We start from the raw sequence: 20,674 nt of genomic DNA, 5'->3' as shown, positions 1-20,674 counted from the left end.
ATAAACCTTTTGTAAATGTCTCCAAATGTTTTGACCCTGATGTTGTTAGATCATTCCATAAGTTTGGAAATGCTCCTGAAATTAATAATAGGAAATAGTCAATGATTGCATATTAATGAAGATAGTAATCAAAGTACAATAGAAAATAATGACCATATCAAACCAATCAACATCAACTGTCATAATCATGACTTAGTACATGCATTTTCTTTTATAAAAACTGGTGGATTAAACCTGGTTTTAAAGCTAGTTAAACCTCTCACTTGTATGATTGTCTTATAAAAAAATTAACAAAACAAACAGACATAATAAGTAAAAATGTTAAAAATATAGGCACAGCAGTGAACATTGTGTTATTATGTTAATCTCTATAAAACAAACAATAAAAGTCGCCAAAAGTTTTGATTCTTATGTTGTAAGGGTATTCCATAAGTTTGGAAATTCTACTGAAATTAATAATAGAAAAAATAGTCAATAATTGAATAAAATGCAGATAGTAATCATAATACAATGGAAAACAGTATACACTAACTTTGTATAAGTTCATTTATATTTTTTTACCAAAAAATTATCAGTAACCTCGAATGCAGATATATACGTTCGCATGTGTTTACGACCAATTGTCTGAAATATGAAGTTTCCATTGTTATGTTTATTGAAAGACTCTTTTCATGAAAGTGCTTATTTATTTTGGTGTATACCTTGTAACTAGTTTCGACTGTTTAAAACCTCTCCTTGAAAAGGAAAAAAACATCACTTTATTAGCATTTGCTTTTGGATAAGACTTTTTTACGAGCCTTATTTTTTAGGTAAATTTTTCAGCAAAAGTAGACGACATGCCGTTATGTTAGGAAGAATAAATCTACAATTGATTATCTTGATTTCGACGATTTTCTTTTTTCTGACAGTCATTCGAATATACCTGTTTAAAAACTCGCCAAAAGTTTTGCTTCTGATGTTGTGAGATTATTCTACAAGTTTGAAAATTCTCCTGAAATTAATAATAAAAAGAGTCAATAATTGAATATTAATGAAGGAAGTTAGTAATGAACAATTAAAATACTAAATTTGTTGAAGTTCATCTATAGTTTTTTACAAAAAAAGTCAGCAACCTCGAATGCAGATATATGTGTTCGAATCATCATCATCATCATCATCATCATCATCATCATCATCATCATCATCATCATCATCATCATCATCATCATCATCATCATCATCATCATCATCATCATCATCATCATCATCATCATCATCATCATCATCATCATCATCATCATCATCATCATCATCATCATCATCATCATCATCATCATCATCATCATCATCATCATCATCATCATCATCATCATCATCATCATCATCATCATCATCATCATCATCATCATCATCATCATCATCATCATCATCATCATCATCATCATCATCATCATCATCATCATCATCATCATCATCATCATCATCATCATCATCATCACCATCACCATCACCATCACCATCACCATCATCATCATCATCATCATCGCCGTAGCCGTCCTCCTCCTCCTCCTCTCTCCAAAATAACCTTGCTTCATTCTCCTGCGTTGTGTCGGCAATGATTACATTTTACACCACTGATAAAACAGTTTCTGACATGGGTCATTCTAGGATAGAAATTGACAACAAAATACCTGCAATAGTGAAAAAAACAAACAAATACAAAGACAATTTATAAATTGCATAAGGCCGAATCGCAATTTTAGATCAATCATTATCATTTATGCATAGCGATAACCCTCCAAATTATATATGCACTTTATACATGTTATAATGTAAAAACAATTAATTGATTGTGTTGAATACCACTTTAGCTCTTTTGCTCAATCTAGGCTATTCATTTTTATTGGTGGACGCGGGTATAAAGGAACTATGTATTGAGAGGCTACAAACTATAAGGTTAAGGAAGGAATGGGGAAGGGGTGAGCGAGGATGATATTTCAGAAAAAGACAGGACGAGTTTTGGGTAAAAAAGTCAGTATGAGCAACTTTGCCAAACAAAAAGGCTGAATAACAATTCATGTAAAAAAAGTCAGGATAACTTATAAAAAAGGCAGGACCGAATAGAGTAAACAATTAAAATGTAGAACTGAGATTACAAAAAGAAAAATGCAACACATACTTTTTCAACCTAGCCCCTTCCCCCTAAAAGTCAAATGGAAATTTATTTTTGCTTCATGATAGAGCATTAAAGGTACAATGTTTGAGGATTGGGTACTTGATGTCGCAGCTGCTTAACCTTACCACAAGTGGATCGCAAGTGCAAATATTATAAGTCGCTCATTCTAGAGAGGGGAATGTATGGTATCCCCCATTGGTAATGCTGGTTTGTCATTTTGAATATTTCAAATAATTTAGAAAAGTAGGTAAAACATTTTACCAAATAAAAGTTATAAAGAGAAAGAAATTACTCCAGACGGGAGGAAAAGGAATTTTCAGTCCTTCCAATGCAGGATATCATTCGGAACAAAATAAAAACGTTAGCAAGCCAGTCATAAGACTGGCTGGTGAAAATGAATATTCAGAATTAAAAAAATTAGCCGTCAAAAATACCTCCCAATCACGATTTTCAAATCGATATCAGTTCTCACTTTGGACTAATAACAAGTTAAATCTGAATATGTATATGCGGGTAGGAAGTTTGTATTTATATTTGTAACATTATCAATGACGAAGAACAAACAAAGACTATAAATGAAATAAAAAAAAAATGATAAAGGTTCACAATATACATTCATTAGGACAGACCTAGTATGCTAATATTTTGTATAATAAACTTTCACTTGCAAATGCAAAATGAGAACTACAGTAGGTAACTGGTCCGGAATCCAAAAAAAAGGGGGGGATGTTGCCTATAACACTTAAGCGACGTTTGGAGTACGACATGTAAAGAGCGTATGCATTAACCATATAATGGTTGCTCCAAAAGTTGGGCCGAACACACATGAATCCGCTTCTGTCATTTGCGATAATACACCACAGGTGAAATATAAAATACTTGAGGATTATTATCAAGTAGTTTCAAAATCCAGCTTGTTACATTTCAAATTATCTGAAGAAATGCAGTTCTCAATTTGATCCTTCATAAACTTGAGCATGCATGACAAGCTTAAATAGAATATTAGTGCATTTTCTCCAGCATGTCGTTATATAATATGAAACGCATCGCGGTGAATACAAAAAAAAATCATTTAGTTTTTCCGGCAGCCGATGTCATAGTGCACTAGCTCCTTTGATATGTATGGGAAATGTGACACTGTTTATCTATGTTTTTTATGAATACAAGTTTGGAAGGAAATCCATGATAGACCCTTTTACCCCTGTTTTCGCCTTTGACGTACATTTTGGCCTTTATACAGAGAAAATCAACTTTGAGTTCAATATGAATTTTGCTGTGTATAAAGATTGGAATTTTCTTGAAAAGCCCTTAACGTCCCTGCGCAAACGCAAAACTGCAAAGAAGCGTACTATTAATATCAACTACCATATTCCTGACTTCGTACGGGACACTTTAAGAAAAGTGTGATATGGATTTTAAAACCTCCTGCTCATATTGCAATGCTGGAAATACCGCTAAAATGACAACAAACGTCATGTATAGTAAACATGTTTACAATTAGTTTAATGTAATGTACATTGGTTTCACATTAAATTTGTTCACATCTATACACCTGGTTTAATTACATGTACATTAGATTTGTTCACACTTGTAAACTATATGTCATTTAAATGTTCATTACGTAGAACTGAATGCAAATGTTTGGACAACTTTTCTAGCAGTTAGGGAACAACCATTTGACTTCAAAAAAGGGGGAGTGGAATGGATCTTTCCTAGAAAAATATTCTGATCCCCAATTTGATAAACAAAATAAATCTGAATTCAGAGCTTCCCCATACATTATAGTGTCAAATATTGATAAAAATTTTGGAATGCTAGCATCGAAAAAAAAATGAATAAAAATGTTCGCGCGAAAAAAAAATCCCACTCAGACCCTCCCACCCTCCTTTTTGAAATTAAGTCGTTGCTCCTTTATGAACGCCATTTTGATGATTTGCAGTAGTTTGAATGTACTAAAGATGTATCGGTTACGCATTAGAAAACGTAGGCTGCGTCATTGTCATCTTACAGACGAAGAAAAAGGATTGAGATGATCACTACATTTCTATCTTTTATGTTTGTTTCTTTTTCTGTTGTTGGTATATGTTCTCCTATGAGTCTTTGGCAAAAGGAGGGGATAAGGTTTTTTCTATATATTTCTGAGTGTATTTTGACGGATCTGAGAAACTAAACAAACAAAACAATTTATCTCACACTTTTTTTAGTAATGCATTTATGGGTGAATCGTTGTTTGAGTAAGCCCAAAGGCAAATATTTCTGTGTATGTCCAGTCAATTCGGGAAGAACTTTTCAGATGAATTATTTGTTCTGAAATGATGATGCTTTGAGTCTTGATAAGGGGTTAATAAAGCTGCGTGATGTGTTTTATTAACACCAAAACAAAAGTAAATACAAATGTTTCTGTAAAGAACTTTATAAATATTTGTTATAAATATCAATTTTTAATCAAAAATCGTTTCTTCTTTAAAAACATATGGCAAAATTGATGTTCTAAATGCCTAGTTTAGTGTACACTTAACCTACACAAGGTCTACATTGACTATTGTTTGCATGTAGGCAAAACATGATGTAAACTACATGTAAACATTGAGATTTATCAACTGGAACGTAATGTTGTTAAGTTTATGTGTGAGACACTAACACCACACCGAGTTTAGGTCAATGTAAACACGGCCTTATATCTTTGTCTATCAACTATTTTCTTTTATGTTGTTTTCATTTTTTCACAATTGTTTTCATCAATGTTGTTCTCGTCGGGACTTTTTTTTTACATGTAACCTGCATATAGCGATTCTGTCTCGTATTTAAAACATTATTTTAGGTTGCATTTCCTATCATGATTACCTTCAAATGTTCCTGCTTACAATGAGCCAATACAAACAAGATTTCAAAGAGGTAAATTTGACATTGAAACTTCAAAATGTTAAATGACGCCAGCATGAATCCGTTGACTGTTTTTGTTTTGTTTCAGACAGGACGATGGATTTGTTCCAATTGATGAAAACACAATCCTATTGTCATTTCTTGGATCATGATTTACTGAAAAAGAATGATCCCCCGGTGTGTACTTACATGAATGACAAAAAAGATATAACACCCCGGGTGTCGCATATACATCAGGATTATCTCATCCTAATGGAGCACATGAAAGCTGTCCGTTTCATGACGGGAATAATTGTTTAGCAGCTTTACGTTTTCTATATCATGTATATTATTTGTTGTGTACTGTTTAATGTCTTGCTATCATGCTTTTTCTACGACGGCATTGTCATGATTTCAAATTATCTGGAGTTTCTTTTATTGTGCTGTTTGGGTGTTGCCCTTTGTTCATGGTTTGACAAGAACCCATTGTTGCTTGCTTCCACTTCGTTCTGACTTTTGTAGATAGTGTTTCTCATTGTCAATTATTCCATATCACATACTAAAATATTGCTTACTGTTTCTTATGATTATTTAAAGATTCTTTGGTGTATACAGCATGTACATTATCTGATCCTAATGATGACGTGATTTGGAAAATGGAATAAAAAAACGCAATTTTTCAAGACCATGAACAACAAAAAGAAACAAAAAATACATTCTCAGGTAAAACATCATTTAACCCATTAATTACCTAACCCAGTCTCTGATCGGGATTATATAACATCCTATGTCTTAGATTTGCTTATATTACAATGATCTGACAAGATATCGTTGTATTTCTCTTTTGGTACTTCGAAATACCAAAAACGGAATGAAAGACAGTCTTTTTTTCTTTTCTATCAATCTGCTGTGTTTGCAGTTAAGATATTATAATCGATGATAAGTTGCAAATGAACTGATTTCATCAAATGTATTGGAGAATAAAAGTACAAGATACAACTTTTGTTCCTTCATTTTATTATGTTAAAACTGTGTGATGACATTTGAATTGAACAAGCGTCCATTGTCAAACATGAAACATATCCACTGTGGTATAAATCTCGTTAAAGAATTGTTAATATAAAGCACTTTGATATTCCATTCAGTCGTCATGAATGTATTCAGAATAAGATATGCATGGCACTATGTAACGTCTCCAAAACCATGAATATTATTTTGATTATATTCCCTTTTTGAATAACTTAACATTTTTTCGGTCGGCAGAGCTTTTCCTTCGTAAGTGAACTAACAGCGATTTTGGCGTTTTTAGGTGTCTTCCACAACCACACATAACACCTTCCACAGGAAAATTAGCAGGTAACCACTTTGTGAACGTAACTGTATTTGTTGAAGCAAACATTCCTCTTACCCTAGCTATTTTCTTTTTTTTTCATAAAAGTGGCCTTTAGTATGTCGATAGCCTCTGTCCATACTGCAATTTAAGAATGTTGTTCATTGAAACATCTACACAGTGAATGGCATATCTTTTTTATTCATTTTTTTAAAGGAGTAGGTTCGGTAAGGACCGATTTTGGCCTCAAATTTCAGGTTCATCTTACGAAGGATTTTGACCACTTTTTAAACACTTAAGTGTCTATTTCATTTGAATCAATTAGTTTATGTGAAAGAGTTTAACTAATTGTGTCATTAAAAACGACCCGATTCAAGCTCAAATATGAAAAATCTACCAAATATGCCGAACAATGTCATTTCTCAGATGGTTTTCGTCAAAAATGAAAGTGGCCGCATCCGTGTTCATCCTCAATCTTTATATATGTTATGTATACTCATAAAATACAACTTACATTTTGATATTAAGGATGAACACTAATGCGGCCACTTTCGTTTCACACGAAAACCGCCTAAAATTTAACAAAAATGCTAGAATTGTGAAGGTTTCTGTAATTTAGCCTGACTTAATGGTGCTAGTACCTTTTATAATGTGTATTGCATTGTCAAAAACAGCCTTTATTTATGTAGCAGGACCATTCTACTGTACAATAAATATCTAAATGTTTACATTTTAACAATTTTGTAAAACTGCTATATTTTGGGGCCAAAAAGGGGTCTTACTGGACCTACTCCTTTAGTTTATATTGTGTTATTTTCTTAATATAATCAAGACGCAGTGTTTGTTCACCAAAAGTATATGTTGTATTTTCCCTTTTTTGGTATTGATAGCGGTATTATTTTTCCAGAAATATGATACATAGATTATTGATGTGTAATATTAACAAGAGGCCGTATAGAACCTTTATCGATCATCTGTTTATGTTGGCTGAAATCTTTTATCAATGATTATTTTTTATGTTCAATGCATATTAATGAATGGCTTAAAATTGTCATTTTCTCCTGCTTTTTGAAGTACAAGGAAATAAGAAATACAAAATGTATTCCTATTACACTGAAACTCATTCATTCAAAGTTAAGCTGAACTTGATTCGCCAGTTTCAAAGAAGAATATTTATTTTACAGTAAGCAAACTAAATTTTCAAATCATGAGAAATGGTTTTATAAGGGCAATAACTCCTTAAGGGGCCAATTGAGAATGTTGATCATATAGACCTATTTGTAGCACTTATGGACATGTTTGCTGTTAACAGTGTATCTTTATTTATAATAATATTCAGGATGAAAATTGAAAACTGCAACATTTCCTTTAAACCATCAATTCATGAGCAAAAAAGCCAGCTTCGCAATGTGGCTTGTTATTTCAGAGCAGGTAGACCTTGACCAAATGAATATTTTATTTTCTTGTTTGATTTGCTCTAAATGATTTAGTTTTTGTGATTTAAGTATACACCTGTATTCTACTATATGTTCTATTTTAGCCATGGTGGCCATATTTTCAGAGTAAATAGAAAATAAAACAAACGCTTTATCCTAGATAACCTAAGAACCATTCAGCTTCAACTTGGTTTAGATTGGTTAAGCAGTTTTAGAGCAGACGATTTTTTGAATGAGAAAAACCTGATAAACAAATTGTTTATAACTGTCATTAATTCCTTAAGGATGTTCGCTTGTCATGGATGTTCGCTTGTCGTGTTTTGGAATTTTTGTCAGATTTTCGCAATCCTCTGCTTTTATCCATTTGAATGCCTTATCAGATTTTGCCCATTGAACCCCATTTTTTTTGGCATGTATAACTATAAGCCATTTGTTAAAGTCTTATAAAATCTTATTTATTTTTTAATACTTTTTGAGAACTTTAACATGTCACTGATATCCTGAATGGACAGTTGACAATATTAGTCCTTAAAACCCGATCATTTACAGATCTTACTTTGCTTAAAATTTTTACTGTTTATAGGTTATTTTTATTTATAATAATATTTAAGATATAAAACAAAAGCTTCAAAAAGTCCTGAGATTTCACAATTGTGTGGCAGCAACCCAACCATGGATTGTTATATTCATCTGAACATTTCAGGGCTGATAGAACATGACATGATGAACATGTATACTACATGTCAGATTTTTTTTAACTGCTTTAGTTTTTGAGATAAAGGCCAACAGTTGCATTTTACCCCTATGTTCTATTTTTAGCCTGATACCCATGTTGTTTTTACGAAATACAAAATAAAACACAAATTGCATTTTTAATAACATAAGGATCATTCAGCAAAGGTTTAGTTGGAATATGTTGAGTAGATGTTTGAAATAGTTTACACCGGACGGACGGCAAAAGCTCATATTTCATTTTAAAAAGTGAGCTTATAAGAAAACATGAACTGACTGGTGTCTTTTTTGAATTAATACAACAAAACAATATTGTTAACGATAATTTCCTGTCGTAATTGAATGGCCCTTTTCTATGAAAGTGATCTGACCAACATTTTTATAATAAGAAAAAAATCATGGGATAACAGATCTATAGACATTTAAATTAAAAAGAAATACATGTAAGCAACCCTTTCTACTTTATAATAAAAACATTCATTTGTTATTACCCCTCCGTGCCGCTAGCTTAGTAAATTTCTCTGAAACCTTGTGTTTGATATTTTTTTTCGGTTAGTGTTGAAAAAGACATAGCATAATATTCATGATGCGTTTCTAAGCATTAACTGATTAAATCATTTCAGTAATTATTTAAGTAGTTTCAATAAACAATAGACATTAACGATGTATTTGATTCAATTTCATTACATCTGACAAACATTATACCTGATTGTCCCGGATTATATACCACGTCTGCAACTGCGAGCTAAAATAAAATGGTGAATAAATAGTTATAATTATAGCTAGCACAATATTGATCATTGATATGATTTTTAACAAAACAAACTTCATATATTCCACATTTTCCACAATTTCGTTAGTATCGGTTTTTGTCAGGGTCTCACTGTGAAATAGTGGTTAGATATTTAGTCAATTGTAATTGATTTGTAAGCGTTATTGCATTTGTCTTAATATTTTTTCCATAAAATGCATGATATTTACAACACTTTTTCTCTTCAAATACAATACAAAACCGTGATAAATAGGCGGATAGAGGAACAGACATAAAAAAGACGAACACATGGAAATAAAGACTAATTGATTGAATGCTGTGTCAATATGACTTTGCCAATATGTTTGCCAAATATTGGGAGTACTTAAACCTATGCAAAGCAAGTAAAGACTACCAACGAGGTAAAGAAATATTTCCTATGACTTGTTATTTATTTATTTACAATGTGGAGAAAATGTTGAATGTGTTCACAAGTTAATCTCGTTAAATATACGAATGAATATATATATTTGAGAATAAAGTTGGAAAATCGTATAAAAAAATAGTTGCAAAGTAAGCTAAAATATACTACAATCAAGAATTAGAAAAAAAATACGCTAAATTAGTTAAACAAATATCCTCAAAGATGCCAGGCGTATAGTGTGTACGCCAGACTCGCTAAATCTGCCATACTGAAGTACTTTTGACATCTTAAATCAAGTTGCTTTTTTTACAAAAATAATAGCAATACGTGAACCTCAAATCGCTGACTGGTCAACAAAAGATTGTTACTGAATTTTTGTTTCCATTTGAATTGAGTGATTGGCGGAGAAAATGATGAAGTTAAACCACCTGGCTGTATTAAAATTTGTAATAATGTGAACATTCTTGCACAAGTCAGTTGAGAGTAATGGTGGATAGTTGTGAAAAGAAAAAAGTGTATATGTACAGCTACTATTTGAATATACATTTTCAAGATCGACTATTTCATTAGTCTCTTGGGATTATACATAAATTTTTTGCATACACCTATTGCAAATCCTAGTTTTTACAAATCAATAAAAATATAAATTTCGGGCATTAAGTTTGTTTTATAATCTAGATGCATATATTTTATACATCATATCTTTATATTGAGTGTCGTTCATAATACCACTCGATATATATTCTATGGATACATTTTCCATGTGAAGTGAAACCCTGTGGCATACAATGTTTCAGATTTTTTCGTATATATTTCTCAAGAGTAACACACTATGTTCATTTGGACCTCTTATATAGAGACTTACTTTGTTCACATAAAACATCTCGAATTTTAAGGATTTCCTGAATTTCTTAAATAAATCCAAATATTCTACAGGGAAACTTTGTTTTGAAGAATATCTTGTTTTCAGAAGTTTGATGAATACATACACATACTATCGAAAGAATCTATTTAAATAAGCCATGTAGATATGAAAAATATCAGAATTATTCGCACCCAAATGAACCTTTCCATAGATTCACCTGATAGTTACCAGTCCATTTAAACTTTTGGCAGTTCTATTGTCCCATCTATCAAATACAACAGGTATTTTTCTCTGTACAGTTTATTCACTCAGACCTTTAAATTTCTTCTAACTGAAATCTATCACTCAATAACCAAACAATAACCAAATGAAATTGGGAATTGAAATGGGGAATGTGTCAAAGAGACAACAACCCGACCGTAGGAAAAAAAATACAGCAGAAGGTCACCAACAGGTCTTTAATGTAGCGAGAAATTCCCGCACCCGGAGGCGTCCTTTCTAATAAAAGAAAGAAAAAAAAAAGAATTGAAATTGTATAATAAACATACATTGCTGCTTGTGAACTTTTTTTCCGAAAAAAACTTGAATATGATATCAATAAAGACAAATATCAAGTATTTACAGATGGACATTTTATTTATCAAATAAATCTCAGATTCTTTTTAAAGATTATTGCTATGAATAGAATAATTGGCATTACGATAGTAATTAATATTGTTATGATATATGTTGTAAAACATTAATTGCTTTTTTTGTGAGGTGCAAATACTTAAAATTCCTTTTTGAATTGGAATTACGCAGTATTCTTTTCATTCACGACGTTTAAAATTTAGATATTTAGGTAAATTTGGGTACGCATTCCTGCTTATTGGTGCTCAAACGTTACAAATAATTTTCATAAACGTAAAGACTGATCAAACATGTGGAACGTAATGCACGTATTCAATTACAATGTTGATTATTATTCTATAATTATTAGGAATAAATTATCTTTCTGCCCTCCGACCACCTTTGCATCATACAACATACAAAAACAAAGAAAGCGTGCGACTACAAAATCATTTCTGTATTTTAAAAATCGAATTTTTATCACAATTTAATGTATAAAATCAAAAATCAGTTCGTATCAATATATTGAATAGTTTTAAAGGTCGCACACTGTACATTCACACCATTTCCGATCGCACATCACACTGTTACAGTATTCCCCTTTACACTATACACCATGGTACAATACACCTTCGACAATTAATAATTATGTTAGTTTAATATCGGTATTTATGAGCTTTTTAAGAATATATATCCAAAATTTTAAGGAGATCAATATACATCATGTATATTAACGAGGTACTCCAATACAATTTTTATAAATCAATAAATAAATTCATCATAGATACCAGAACTATTTTTTTTTTAAATACAGCAGACGCGCGTTTCGTCTACAAAAGACTCATCAGTGACGTTCGAATAAATGCACAAGTACTTTTGCGGCGACATGTCAGTGTTGACATCATTCAGATTCGATAATTTCCCTTCACGGGGTTCACGAACCGGGAAAGAATAAACGACGTTTTTGACAGAAATGGACACATAAAAGATGTAAAACAATTAATGTTTATCATGTTTATACTTGCATGGATGAATGAATCTTCCAAAAAGCACGGTGAATACGAATGATATGAGGGAAAATTAGGCACAATTTAACGTTAGCCGTCAAATACTTTTTGAGAGCTTATGTAACATCATGTTCATTTCTAACCTCACATATGCGATAACTGTGAATATAATGAACCTGTTTATTTACTTAACTTCAATTTTCATAAAGTTTTTACGACTTTTAGATGTCGAACGGCACTAACATCTTTCTAAAAGTATTATACAAATTATGTGAGAGAAATGAGAAATGTTAATCTTCGCAGACCAGAAATCTAGGAAATATCTTTTTAACATTTGTAAATAGTTCACTTATTTTAGTATGGATAAAAACTATCATATCTTTCTACCAAAAAAATATCCTTTAAGCTATACATTGTTGAAAATTCAGCATTCAGTATTAGATATATTAAATCAATAAAGTCCATTGTTCAAGGATCAAAACCAGCTAACAATATTATACTAGATAAATAAATATTTATTTTCTATTGCTTTAGAAAAAAAAATGAATAAAAGATGTGTTTATTTAATAAAAAGGCTAAGTATGCTAAACAAAGCCTTTACTTCGTAAGTTCATTGTGAGTATCAATTGATTATTAAATACTGTACATATACTTTTTCAGTGGTGAACCTATTTTCACGAATTTCGCGGTAGGTATATTTCCGCGAAAATACATACACGCGAATACAAATGCAGCTTAGATAAATGTAAATAATCTTCTCGGGAATTTACAACGTTTACCTGGTTTTCCTTAACATGACCTCATTTGAACTGTGAAACTGTTAAAACAACACCAGTGATCCATACAAAAAATCCATAAAGGACAAAAGGTAACAAACAATAACCAAATGAAATTGGGAATTGAAATGGGGAATGTGTCAAAGAGACAACAACCCGACCGTAGAAAAAAAAATACAGCAGAAAGTCACCAACAGGTCTTTAATGTAGCGAGAAATTCCCGCATCCGGAGGCGTCCTTCAGCTGGCCCCTAAACAAATATATACTAGTTCAGTGATAATGAACGCCATACTACTTTTTAAATTGTACACAAGAAACTAAAATTAAAATAATACAAGACTAACAAAGACCAGAGGCTCCTGACTTGGGACAGGCGCAAAAATGCGGCGGGGTTAAACATGTTTGTGAGATCTCAACCCTCCCCCTATACCTCTAGCCAATGTAGAAAAGTAAACGCATAACAATACGCACATTGAAATTCAGCTCAAGAGAAGTCCGAGTCTGATGTCAGAAGATGTAACCAAAGAAAATAAACAAAATGACAATAATACATAAATAACAACAGACTACTAGCAGTTAACTGACATGCCAGCTCCAGACTTCAATAAAACTGACTGAAAGATTATGATTTCATCATATGAACATCAGGCACAATCCTTCCCGTTAGGGGTTTAGTATCATACCATCATAACATATATGAGAAGAACATAACCCGTGTCGTGCCAACAACTGTTTTTTTAATAAATGTGTTTAGTTCCGAAGCAATTACACTGACTGACCTTTTTATATTTTGTTATTAACTAATTAATACTAAATTAATGAAACTTAAAATATTTAATAAACATATTTACAAATACAAAACTTTTTTTTAGTACTGTCTGATAATTAGCCTTCAAATGTCATAGTTTATTTATTCACACAAACAAAATTGTATGCAGTGGAGATCACTTCTAACCTCTCATTGGAACTGTCAGAATAATCTGTCATAGAACAGTTCTAAACTTTCCTAGAACAGTTCAACCTAGAACAGTTCTATCCTAGAACTACCCTAGAACTGTTCTAGGTAGAAATGTCAGAATCAGTTCTAGGTAGAACTGTCAGGAACAGTTCTAGGATATAACTGTCTAAAACTGTCAGGATCAGTTCTAGGGTAGAACTGTCCAAATCAGTTCTAAAAGAGGGACGAAAGATACCAAAGGGACAGTCAAACTCATAAATCTAAAACAAACTGACAACGCCATGGCTAAAAATGAAAAAGACAAACAGATAAACAATAGTACACATGACACAACATAGAAAACTAAAGAATAAACAACACGAACCCCACAACCGTACAACTGTCAGCAGAACTGACTAAATCAGTCGGGACTGTTGAACAGTTCTAAATGACGTCACTGCAGTAAGGGCATCTTAAAATTTAGAAAAAAAATCAGTTCCAATTACTGAACAGTATAAAAGCAGATTTTCTATATTTTTACTGATCAAACGATACATGTACAAATATCGAGGCGGATATAAAGGTTATCCAACTCATCGGAGAAATATATGTATTGCTTCGTTCCCCGTTTTTAACAGTCTCTTCCTAAAATATAACACTGCATTTAATTCATGGAATTTTAATCGTAATTTACCTTGTTTGCCTTGGATTTACATTCATAATTTAAGATTATGTTATGACCTGATCCAAAAAAAAATGTAAAGTGGATGAATCATGGGATAATCATGGAATACGTGTTGTGTAACTTAAGTAAAAAAACTATGTACATTTGCACAATCTCGTCAATTTAGGCAGACTTACCAATAACATTTATAAATGATATCTGGGAGTCTGGGACGTCAAAAAAATATACTCGATCTGAACATGAATGAAACATTTGCCCCCTGGACGTTAGGCTACACACAAAATCAATCATTCTTCTTTGCCTTCTTCAAAAAAACCAAACGACAAATAAGAGGTACAACATATAACAATTGTGTAACTGAGAAAATTATAGACCAACAAGTTCGTAACAACAAACTTGTTGTCATACATGTAGTTCCTAATAGTAAGACCGACCAGTTCAAAAACCTCCATCTTTGTGTGCACTGCAGTAGATTGGAACCATCTAGAGGATTCTGTAGTGTGCGTCACTACAACCAAGGAATATAAATCAATACTCCCCAGCAAGCGCGACTAATTTATGCACAGACCAACCCGTCAGACAAAAGTCGAAAGGCACTGACTTTAGTGACGGTTAATTATTAATAATATTATGAATACAGAGAGGATGTATTGGCACTCTTAATTGATGTGGACAAGCTTTTATAGTCATGGTAGTAATTGTGTTCCAAAGTTGGTGTCATTTTTATCATATAATCCGTCCTGACATAGCTATATATATAGAAATATTATTGGTTTACAATATGGCCATATATATTTACATGATAAATTGTAAATATGTTCAGTTTTGGTTGATGCGGTCAAATAATTTTGTTAAAATGACTCAGTCTGATATATCGAAACTACTGAAATTTGTTTACGATTCACTATTTTGAATAAAAAGAGGACATGCTGGTACTCTAAATTGATGTTGAAATTTTTTTGTAGTCAATGTCTTCCAATATCATGAATATTGCTGTCATTTGAATAACACAATCCAACGTGATATGTAACTATACAATGTAAGTAATTTACTATGCGGCTATATATATATATATATATATATATATGTATATACAACTCGTCTAAACATCAACCCAACAATGTTAGATCTGTAAATTTGTAAATTAAAGATACAGTCACAGAAAATAATTATATTCATAAGTACGTCTGAGTCAGTGACAACCCTACAACAGATGTATCCATCGGATCGCCATCAATGATGGTGATACATGGCTGTGTACATAATGTATATACAACTCGTCTAAACATCAACCCAACAATGTTAGATCTGTAAATTTGCTTTCGCAAATTTTTGGTTCTTCCCTCGCCGGGATTCGAACCCATGCTTCTGTGATATCGTGACACCAAATCGCCAAATATATATATGTATATATATATTAAAATTAACATAATAAAGTGCAAATATGGTCAGTTTTGGTTGATGCTGTCATATATGGTCAGTTTTGGTTGATCCTGTCAAATATGGTCAGTATTGGTTAAAGTGGACAAATAATTTGTTTATGTGAGTCAGTCTGTGATATCAAAACAACTGAAATTAGTTTATGATTCAAAATTTTGAATAAAAAGAGGACATGCTGGCACTATAAACTGATGCGAGCATAATTTTGTAGTCATTGGTTTCCTAACATTTGAAATAATCAATCCATCCCTACCATTGCCTACATAAAAATATTACGGGTTTACTATGCGACTATAAGATTTACATAAAAAAGAGCACAGACATGTATGGTCAGTTTTGGGTGATGCAGTCAAATATGGTCAGTTTTGGTTGATGTTGTCAAATATGGTCAATTGTGATTGATGCAGACAATAAATTGTGTTACATGAGTCAGTCTGAGGTATGCTGATATTTGTTTCTGATGCAATATTTTGAATAAAAGAGGAAATGCTGGCACTCTCAATTGATGCGAAAAAAAATTATGGTCATTGATTTCCAATATTGCGGTTATTTGTATACCACAGTCCCTAAAAATATAACTGAATTACTGTGCAGCTATATAGATTTACACAAAAAAGTAAATATGGTCAGTTTGGGTTGATGTGGTGAAAAGATTAATTTACACGAGTCAGTCTGAGGTATGAAAACTACAGATATTTGTTTACGATTCAATATTTTGAATAAAAAAAGGAAATGCTGGCAATCTCAATTGATGCGAGAGAAAAAATTGTGGTCATTGATTTCCAATATTGCGGTTATTTGTATACTACAGTCTCTCTTGCCCTAAGATTATAACTGAATTACTGTGCAGCTTTATAGATTTACACTATAAAAAAATATGGTCAGTTTGGGTTGATGCAGTCAAAAGATTTTATTACACGAGTCAGCCTGAGGTATGAAAACTACTGATATTTGTAAACGATTCAATATTTGAATAAAATTAGGACATGCTGGCACTATAAATTGATGCGAACAAACATTTGTGGTCATTGTTTTCCAATATTGCTGTATCTTTATATTTCAGTCCGTCTTGACCGAAAATTATAACTGAATAACTGTGCAACTATATAGATTTACAGAAAAAGAGCAAATAGTGTCAGTTTAGGTTGATGCAGTAAAAAGATGTTTGTTAAACGGGTCCGTCAGAGGTATGAAAACTACTCGTAAACAGATATAATATTTGTTTACGATTCAATATTTTGAATATAAAGAGGAAATGCTGCTAAATTAAACTGATGCAAACAAAAGTTTGAAGTCATTGTTTTTCAAATACTTGTATAATTTCTGTCATTTGTACAATCCATCCTTGCCTAAAAATATAACTGTATTACTACAGTGTGCAGCTACATGATTAAAGATTTACATGATGAAGAGCAAATATGGTTAGTTTAAGTTAAATTCAAAAGCATATTTATATATAATAGTGGATTGGGAAACAAGTTATTACATTTGGTTAATGAGGTCAAATAATTTGTTATACGAGTCATCTCGACTCCCGGAATGACAAACATAAATTAATTCAAATGATAAAACTAACGGCCTAATCTACGTACAAAAAATGAACGAAAAACATAATGTATGTAACGCGTCAACAACAGAAAATCACTGAATTAAAGGCTCCTGACATGGAACAGGCACACACATCTCTTGTTTAAAAATATATAAATAAGACCGGCAAAACAGCAAAACTTTATATATATCGCTATTTTGCCGAAGCCTTAATATATCAAATACAAATAGTTCTTAAATCAATTCTAGCCGTAAAATTTATAAGTCAATCATAGTTATAAAATCAATTCTGGCCGTAGAATGTATAAATTAATTCTAGCCGTAGAATAATAAATCAATTCTAGCCGTAGAATTATAAATCAATTCTAGCCGTATAATTTATAAATCAATTCTAACCGTATAACTGTTGAAGTCGTGGAACTGTTCTTGACCAAATATTTGGTCAGTTCTAGGTAGAACTGTCTAAAATTGTTCCAGGGTAGAACTGTCAGGATCTGTTTAGGTAGAACTGTACAAATCAGTTCTAGGTTCGAACTGTTCTAGCTGGAACTATCTAAAGGGTGTCAGGCTGACAGTTCTACATACTGTTCTAGAACAGTTCTCCTGGCAGATACTGACTGATTTAATGAGAGGTTAGAAGTGATCTCCACTGTACACGTGTGTCTGATCAAAAATTATGAAGTCACTTGGTATCTAATTTTTCTTGAGTTTGAATAGCAGTCAGAAATTCCTCTTTCTGTTTTTCGAAATCTTCTGGAATTTCACGCGCTGCTTTAGTTCATTTCCGTTGAACATATCCAATGCGGCGTAGAAAGGATTGGGCACAAGAATTACAAAGTTCAATGGAACCTCCAAATTTACTTAATAACTACCGATCTTCAGCCATTATTGTCCGTCTTGCAGCAGCAAACAAAAAAGGACGGTCCAGTATCCCACCAGCAAGTTGTTAGTTCCTTATACTGTGAATTCATTATTATTCGTTGGACACCAATTTTCGTGGCTTTCGTTGGTACATGTGAACCACGAAATTAAATGTCCAACGAATAAAATGTTTTCTATAGGCTTATATGTAGACTTTGGCAAAACCACGAAATTAGATATCCACGATTATGCAAGTTATCCGTAATCCACGAAAATAGATACCCACGAAAATAAATGAATCCACAGTATATATCATTGGACTTTGGCATCGTAATTTCCAAGAAGGGTATGCTGTCCTCTTTTCCCCATTTGAAGCAAAGGTTCGGAATCGGAATCAGATGAATGACACATCTTTTGTAGCAAATATCCCTTTTTCATCGTTATTATGGTGGATTCATTGATGTGCTACATTTGTAAGTCATGTTGACAGCGAAACGTGTATACATTAACACCATTTAGAAGTAAACAATGCAGCTTTATCTACACGCATACTCACTCGAAACTCAATTATTAATAAGTTGAATAGCGACGAACCTGTAGGCTAACATACTTTTAAACAACTTACCTCAAAATATAAGCAAACTCCTTCTATATTAGGATGTTTTTTGATGAACTGTTGACACTGACTTCTATCATAAAAAAGTGCTCATCTATTCATAACAAGCCCAAACGTGAAGTCGACAAAACTTACTAGCCAGTCTTGTGTCGCAAAGTCGCATATAATGACATCATATTTAGATTTCGATGTAATCATCGAAAATCCATGCCTAAATTTTTTTTAAGTGGGACGACATACACCAGTGTGACAGTTAAACTCATAGATTAAAAAAATACTGACATTGGCATGGCTAAAAATAAAAAGACAAACGGAATAATAATAGTACAGAAGACACAACATAGAACACTAAAGAAAAATCAACACGAACCCCAACAAAAACTTGGGGTGATTTCAGGTGCTCCGAAGGTGTAAGCCGATCCTGCTTCACATGTGGCACCCGTCGTGTTGCTTATGTGACTACAAATCCGGTAAATAGTTCAATTCGGTAGTCAAATTCGTGAAAAGGGAAGGTTATTGTAGTTACGACATAAGGAACATATACGACATCAATTTATAATTCAATGCGGTTCCTTCAACCAACATATCAAGTAATAAATCTCAAGACTTTACACCGTTGTTTTAATTTCATTTATATGAACGTTTGTTGCCTATAATTAAGATGATAACTAACAGTGTTTCGGGATTTTTTGCTTATGCTGTTAAAGCATGGGTCCCTTTTCCTTGATTTAACGAGATAGTCTTTGATATTTTTGGTACTTTTATACGCTATGATAGACAGATGTGTGAAGATTTCACATTGTTTGTCTTTTTGCAGATTGCTTCAATGTTTTCTTATAACTGTACTATGGTTTTTTACCATTGGATTATATTTAGTAATGAGAGTGAGTGGAACATTCTTTGTTCTATTGGTCTTCAATATAGTTATTTTTCTGTTCGTGGTAATTTTAATGTTTCTTATCACATTCTCTGTTTTATTTTTACAGTATCCTCTTTTAACTAACTTATCTATTACGTCAGTAAAATGTCTCTCTAATTCAGTGATGTCACTTTTATTTCTAATATAACGTTTATGTTCACACACTGTCATACTTGTGAATGGGTTTTTTCGAATGTGCACATGTGATTGGAATATATTGTTACATTTTGTTTTTTTTAATATGAGATTCAACATCAATGAAGTTATTATTATGGAATCTTTCACCTTTGTACACTTTGGTATCTAAATAGAGTATAATAGATCTAGACACCTCAAATGTAAATTGCAGCAGAGGGTCAATTTTGTTCCCTATGTATAAGCTGTAATCAATTCTTAAATGAATGCATGTTTGAGTTTTATTTTGTCTATTGAGATTCAATATATAATCGTGTTTAACATAATTTTAATTCCGCATGTGACGTTAGATACTTCGAATAGAGTATTCCAGAACAATTCCTGTAAACCACTATAGAAACTTTACAAATTGTTTTAAATAAATAGATAATGAGTACATCGTATCCGAGCAAGGTTCGCTTGATAAGCACGACTAATAAAATGGTACCTTCCTGTGAAGCTTCTTACGTAGCAAACAGCCAATGAAATAACAGCTTCAAAAATGGAATGCTCCTCCGGCGTATCCAATGTATAAATAATGTTAACT

The 20,674-nt window shown here is 32.2% G+C and overlaps 1 protein-coding gene and 1 long non-coding RNA gene across 4 annotated transcripts in view; both read right to left on the bottom strand.

The window, feature by feature from the left end:
- The window catches only part of LOC139528553 (uncharacterized), a 58,617-nt gene extending 56,951 nt beyond the window's left edge, over window positions 1-1,666 (bottom strand). Inside the window, exons 1-3 of one of the 2 annotated variants that reach the window (XR_011665626.1) lie at window positions 1,565-1,666; window positions 923-991; window positions 7-75 (exon numbers count right to left, since the gene is read on the bottom strand). This is a non-coding gene — a long non-coding RNA (uncharacterized lncRNA). Of the gene's footprint in view, window positions 1-6; window positions 76-922; window positions 1,132-1,564 lie in introns of those variants that run through there. The other variant, XR_011665624.1, reaches the window with a different exon arrangement.
- A 4,351-nt stretch (window positions 1,667-6,017) lies between these two features.
- Window positions 6,018-20,674, bottom strand: part of LOC139528541 (uncharacterized) — a 41,400-nt gene continuing 26,743 nt past the window's right edge. The window contains exons 5-7 of one of the 2 annotated variants that reach the window (XR_011665622.1): window positions 19,044-19,326; window positions 9,221-9,260; window positions 6,018-6,488 (exon numbers count right to left, since the gene is read on the bottom strand). Coding sequence is in view for 1 of the 2 variants with exons in the window: in XM_071324573.1 (XP_071180674.1) it covers window positions 6,427-6,488; window positions 9,221-9,260 (102 nt within the window). In the remaining variant the exon portion in view is untranslated. The remainder of the gene's footprint in view (window positions 6,489-9,220; window positions 9,261-19,043; window positions 19,327-20,674) is intronic. The other variant, XM_071324573.1, reaches the window with a different exon arrangement.

Source organism: Mytilus edulis, chromosome 1, assembly GCF_963676685.1.
Source record: "Mytilus edulis chromosome 1, xbMytEdul2.2, whole genome shotgun sequence".
Lineage (NCBI taxonomy): Eukaryota > Metazoa > Mollusca > Bivalvia > Mytilida > Mytilidae > Mytilus > Mytilus edulis.
This window is presented reverse-complemented; position numbering and strand designations above follow the sequence as displayed.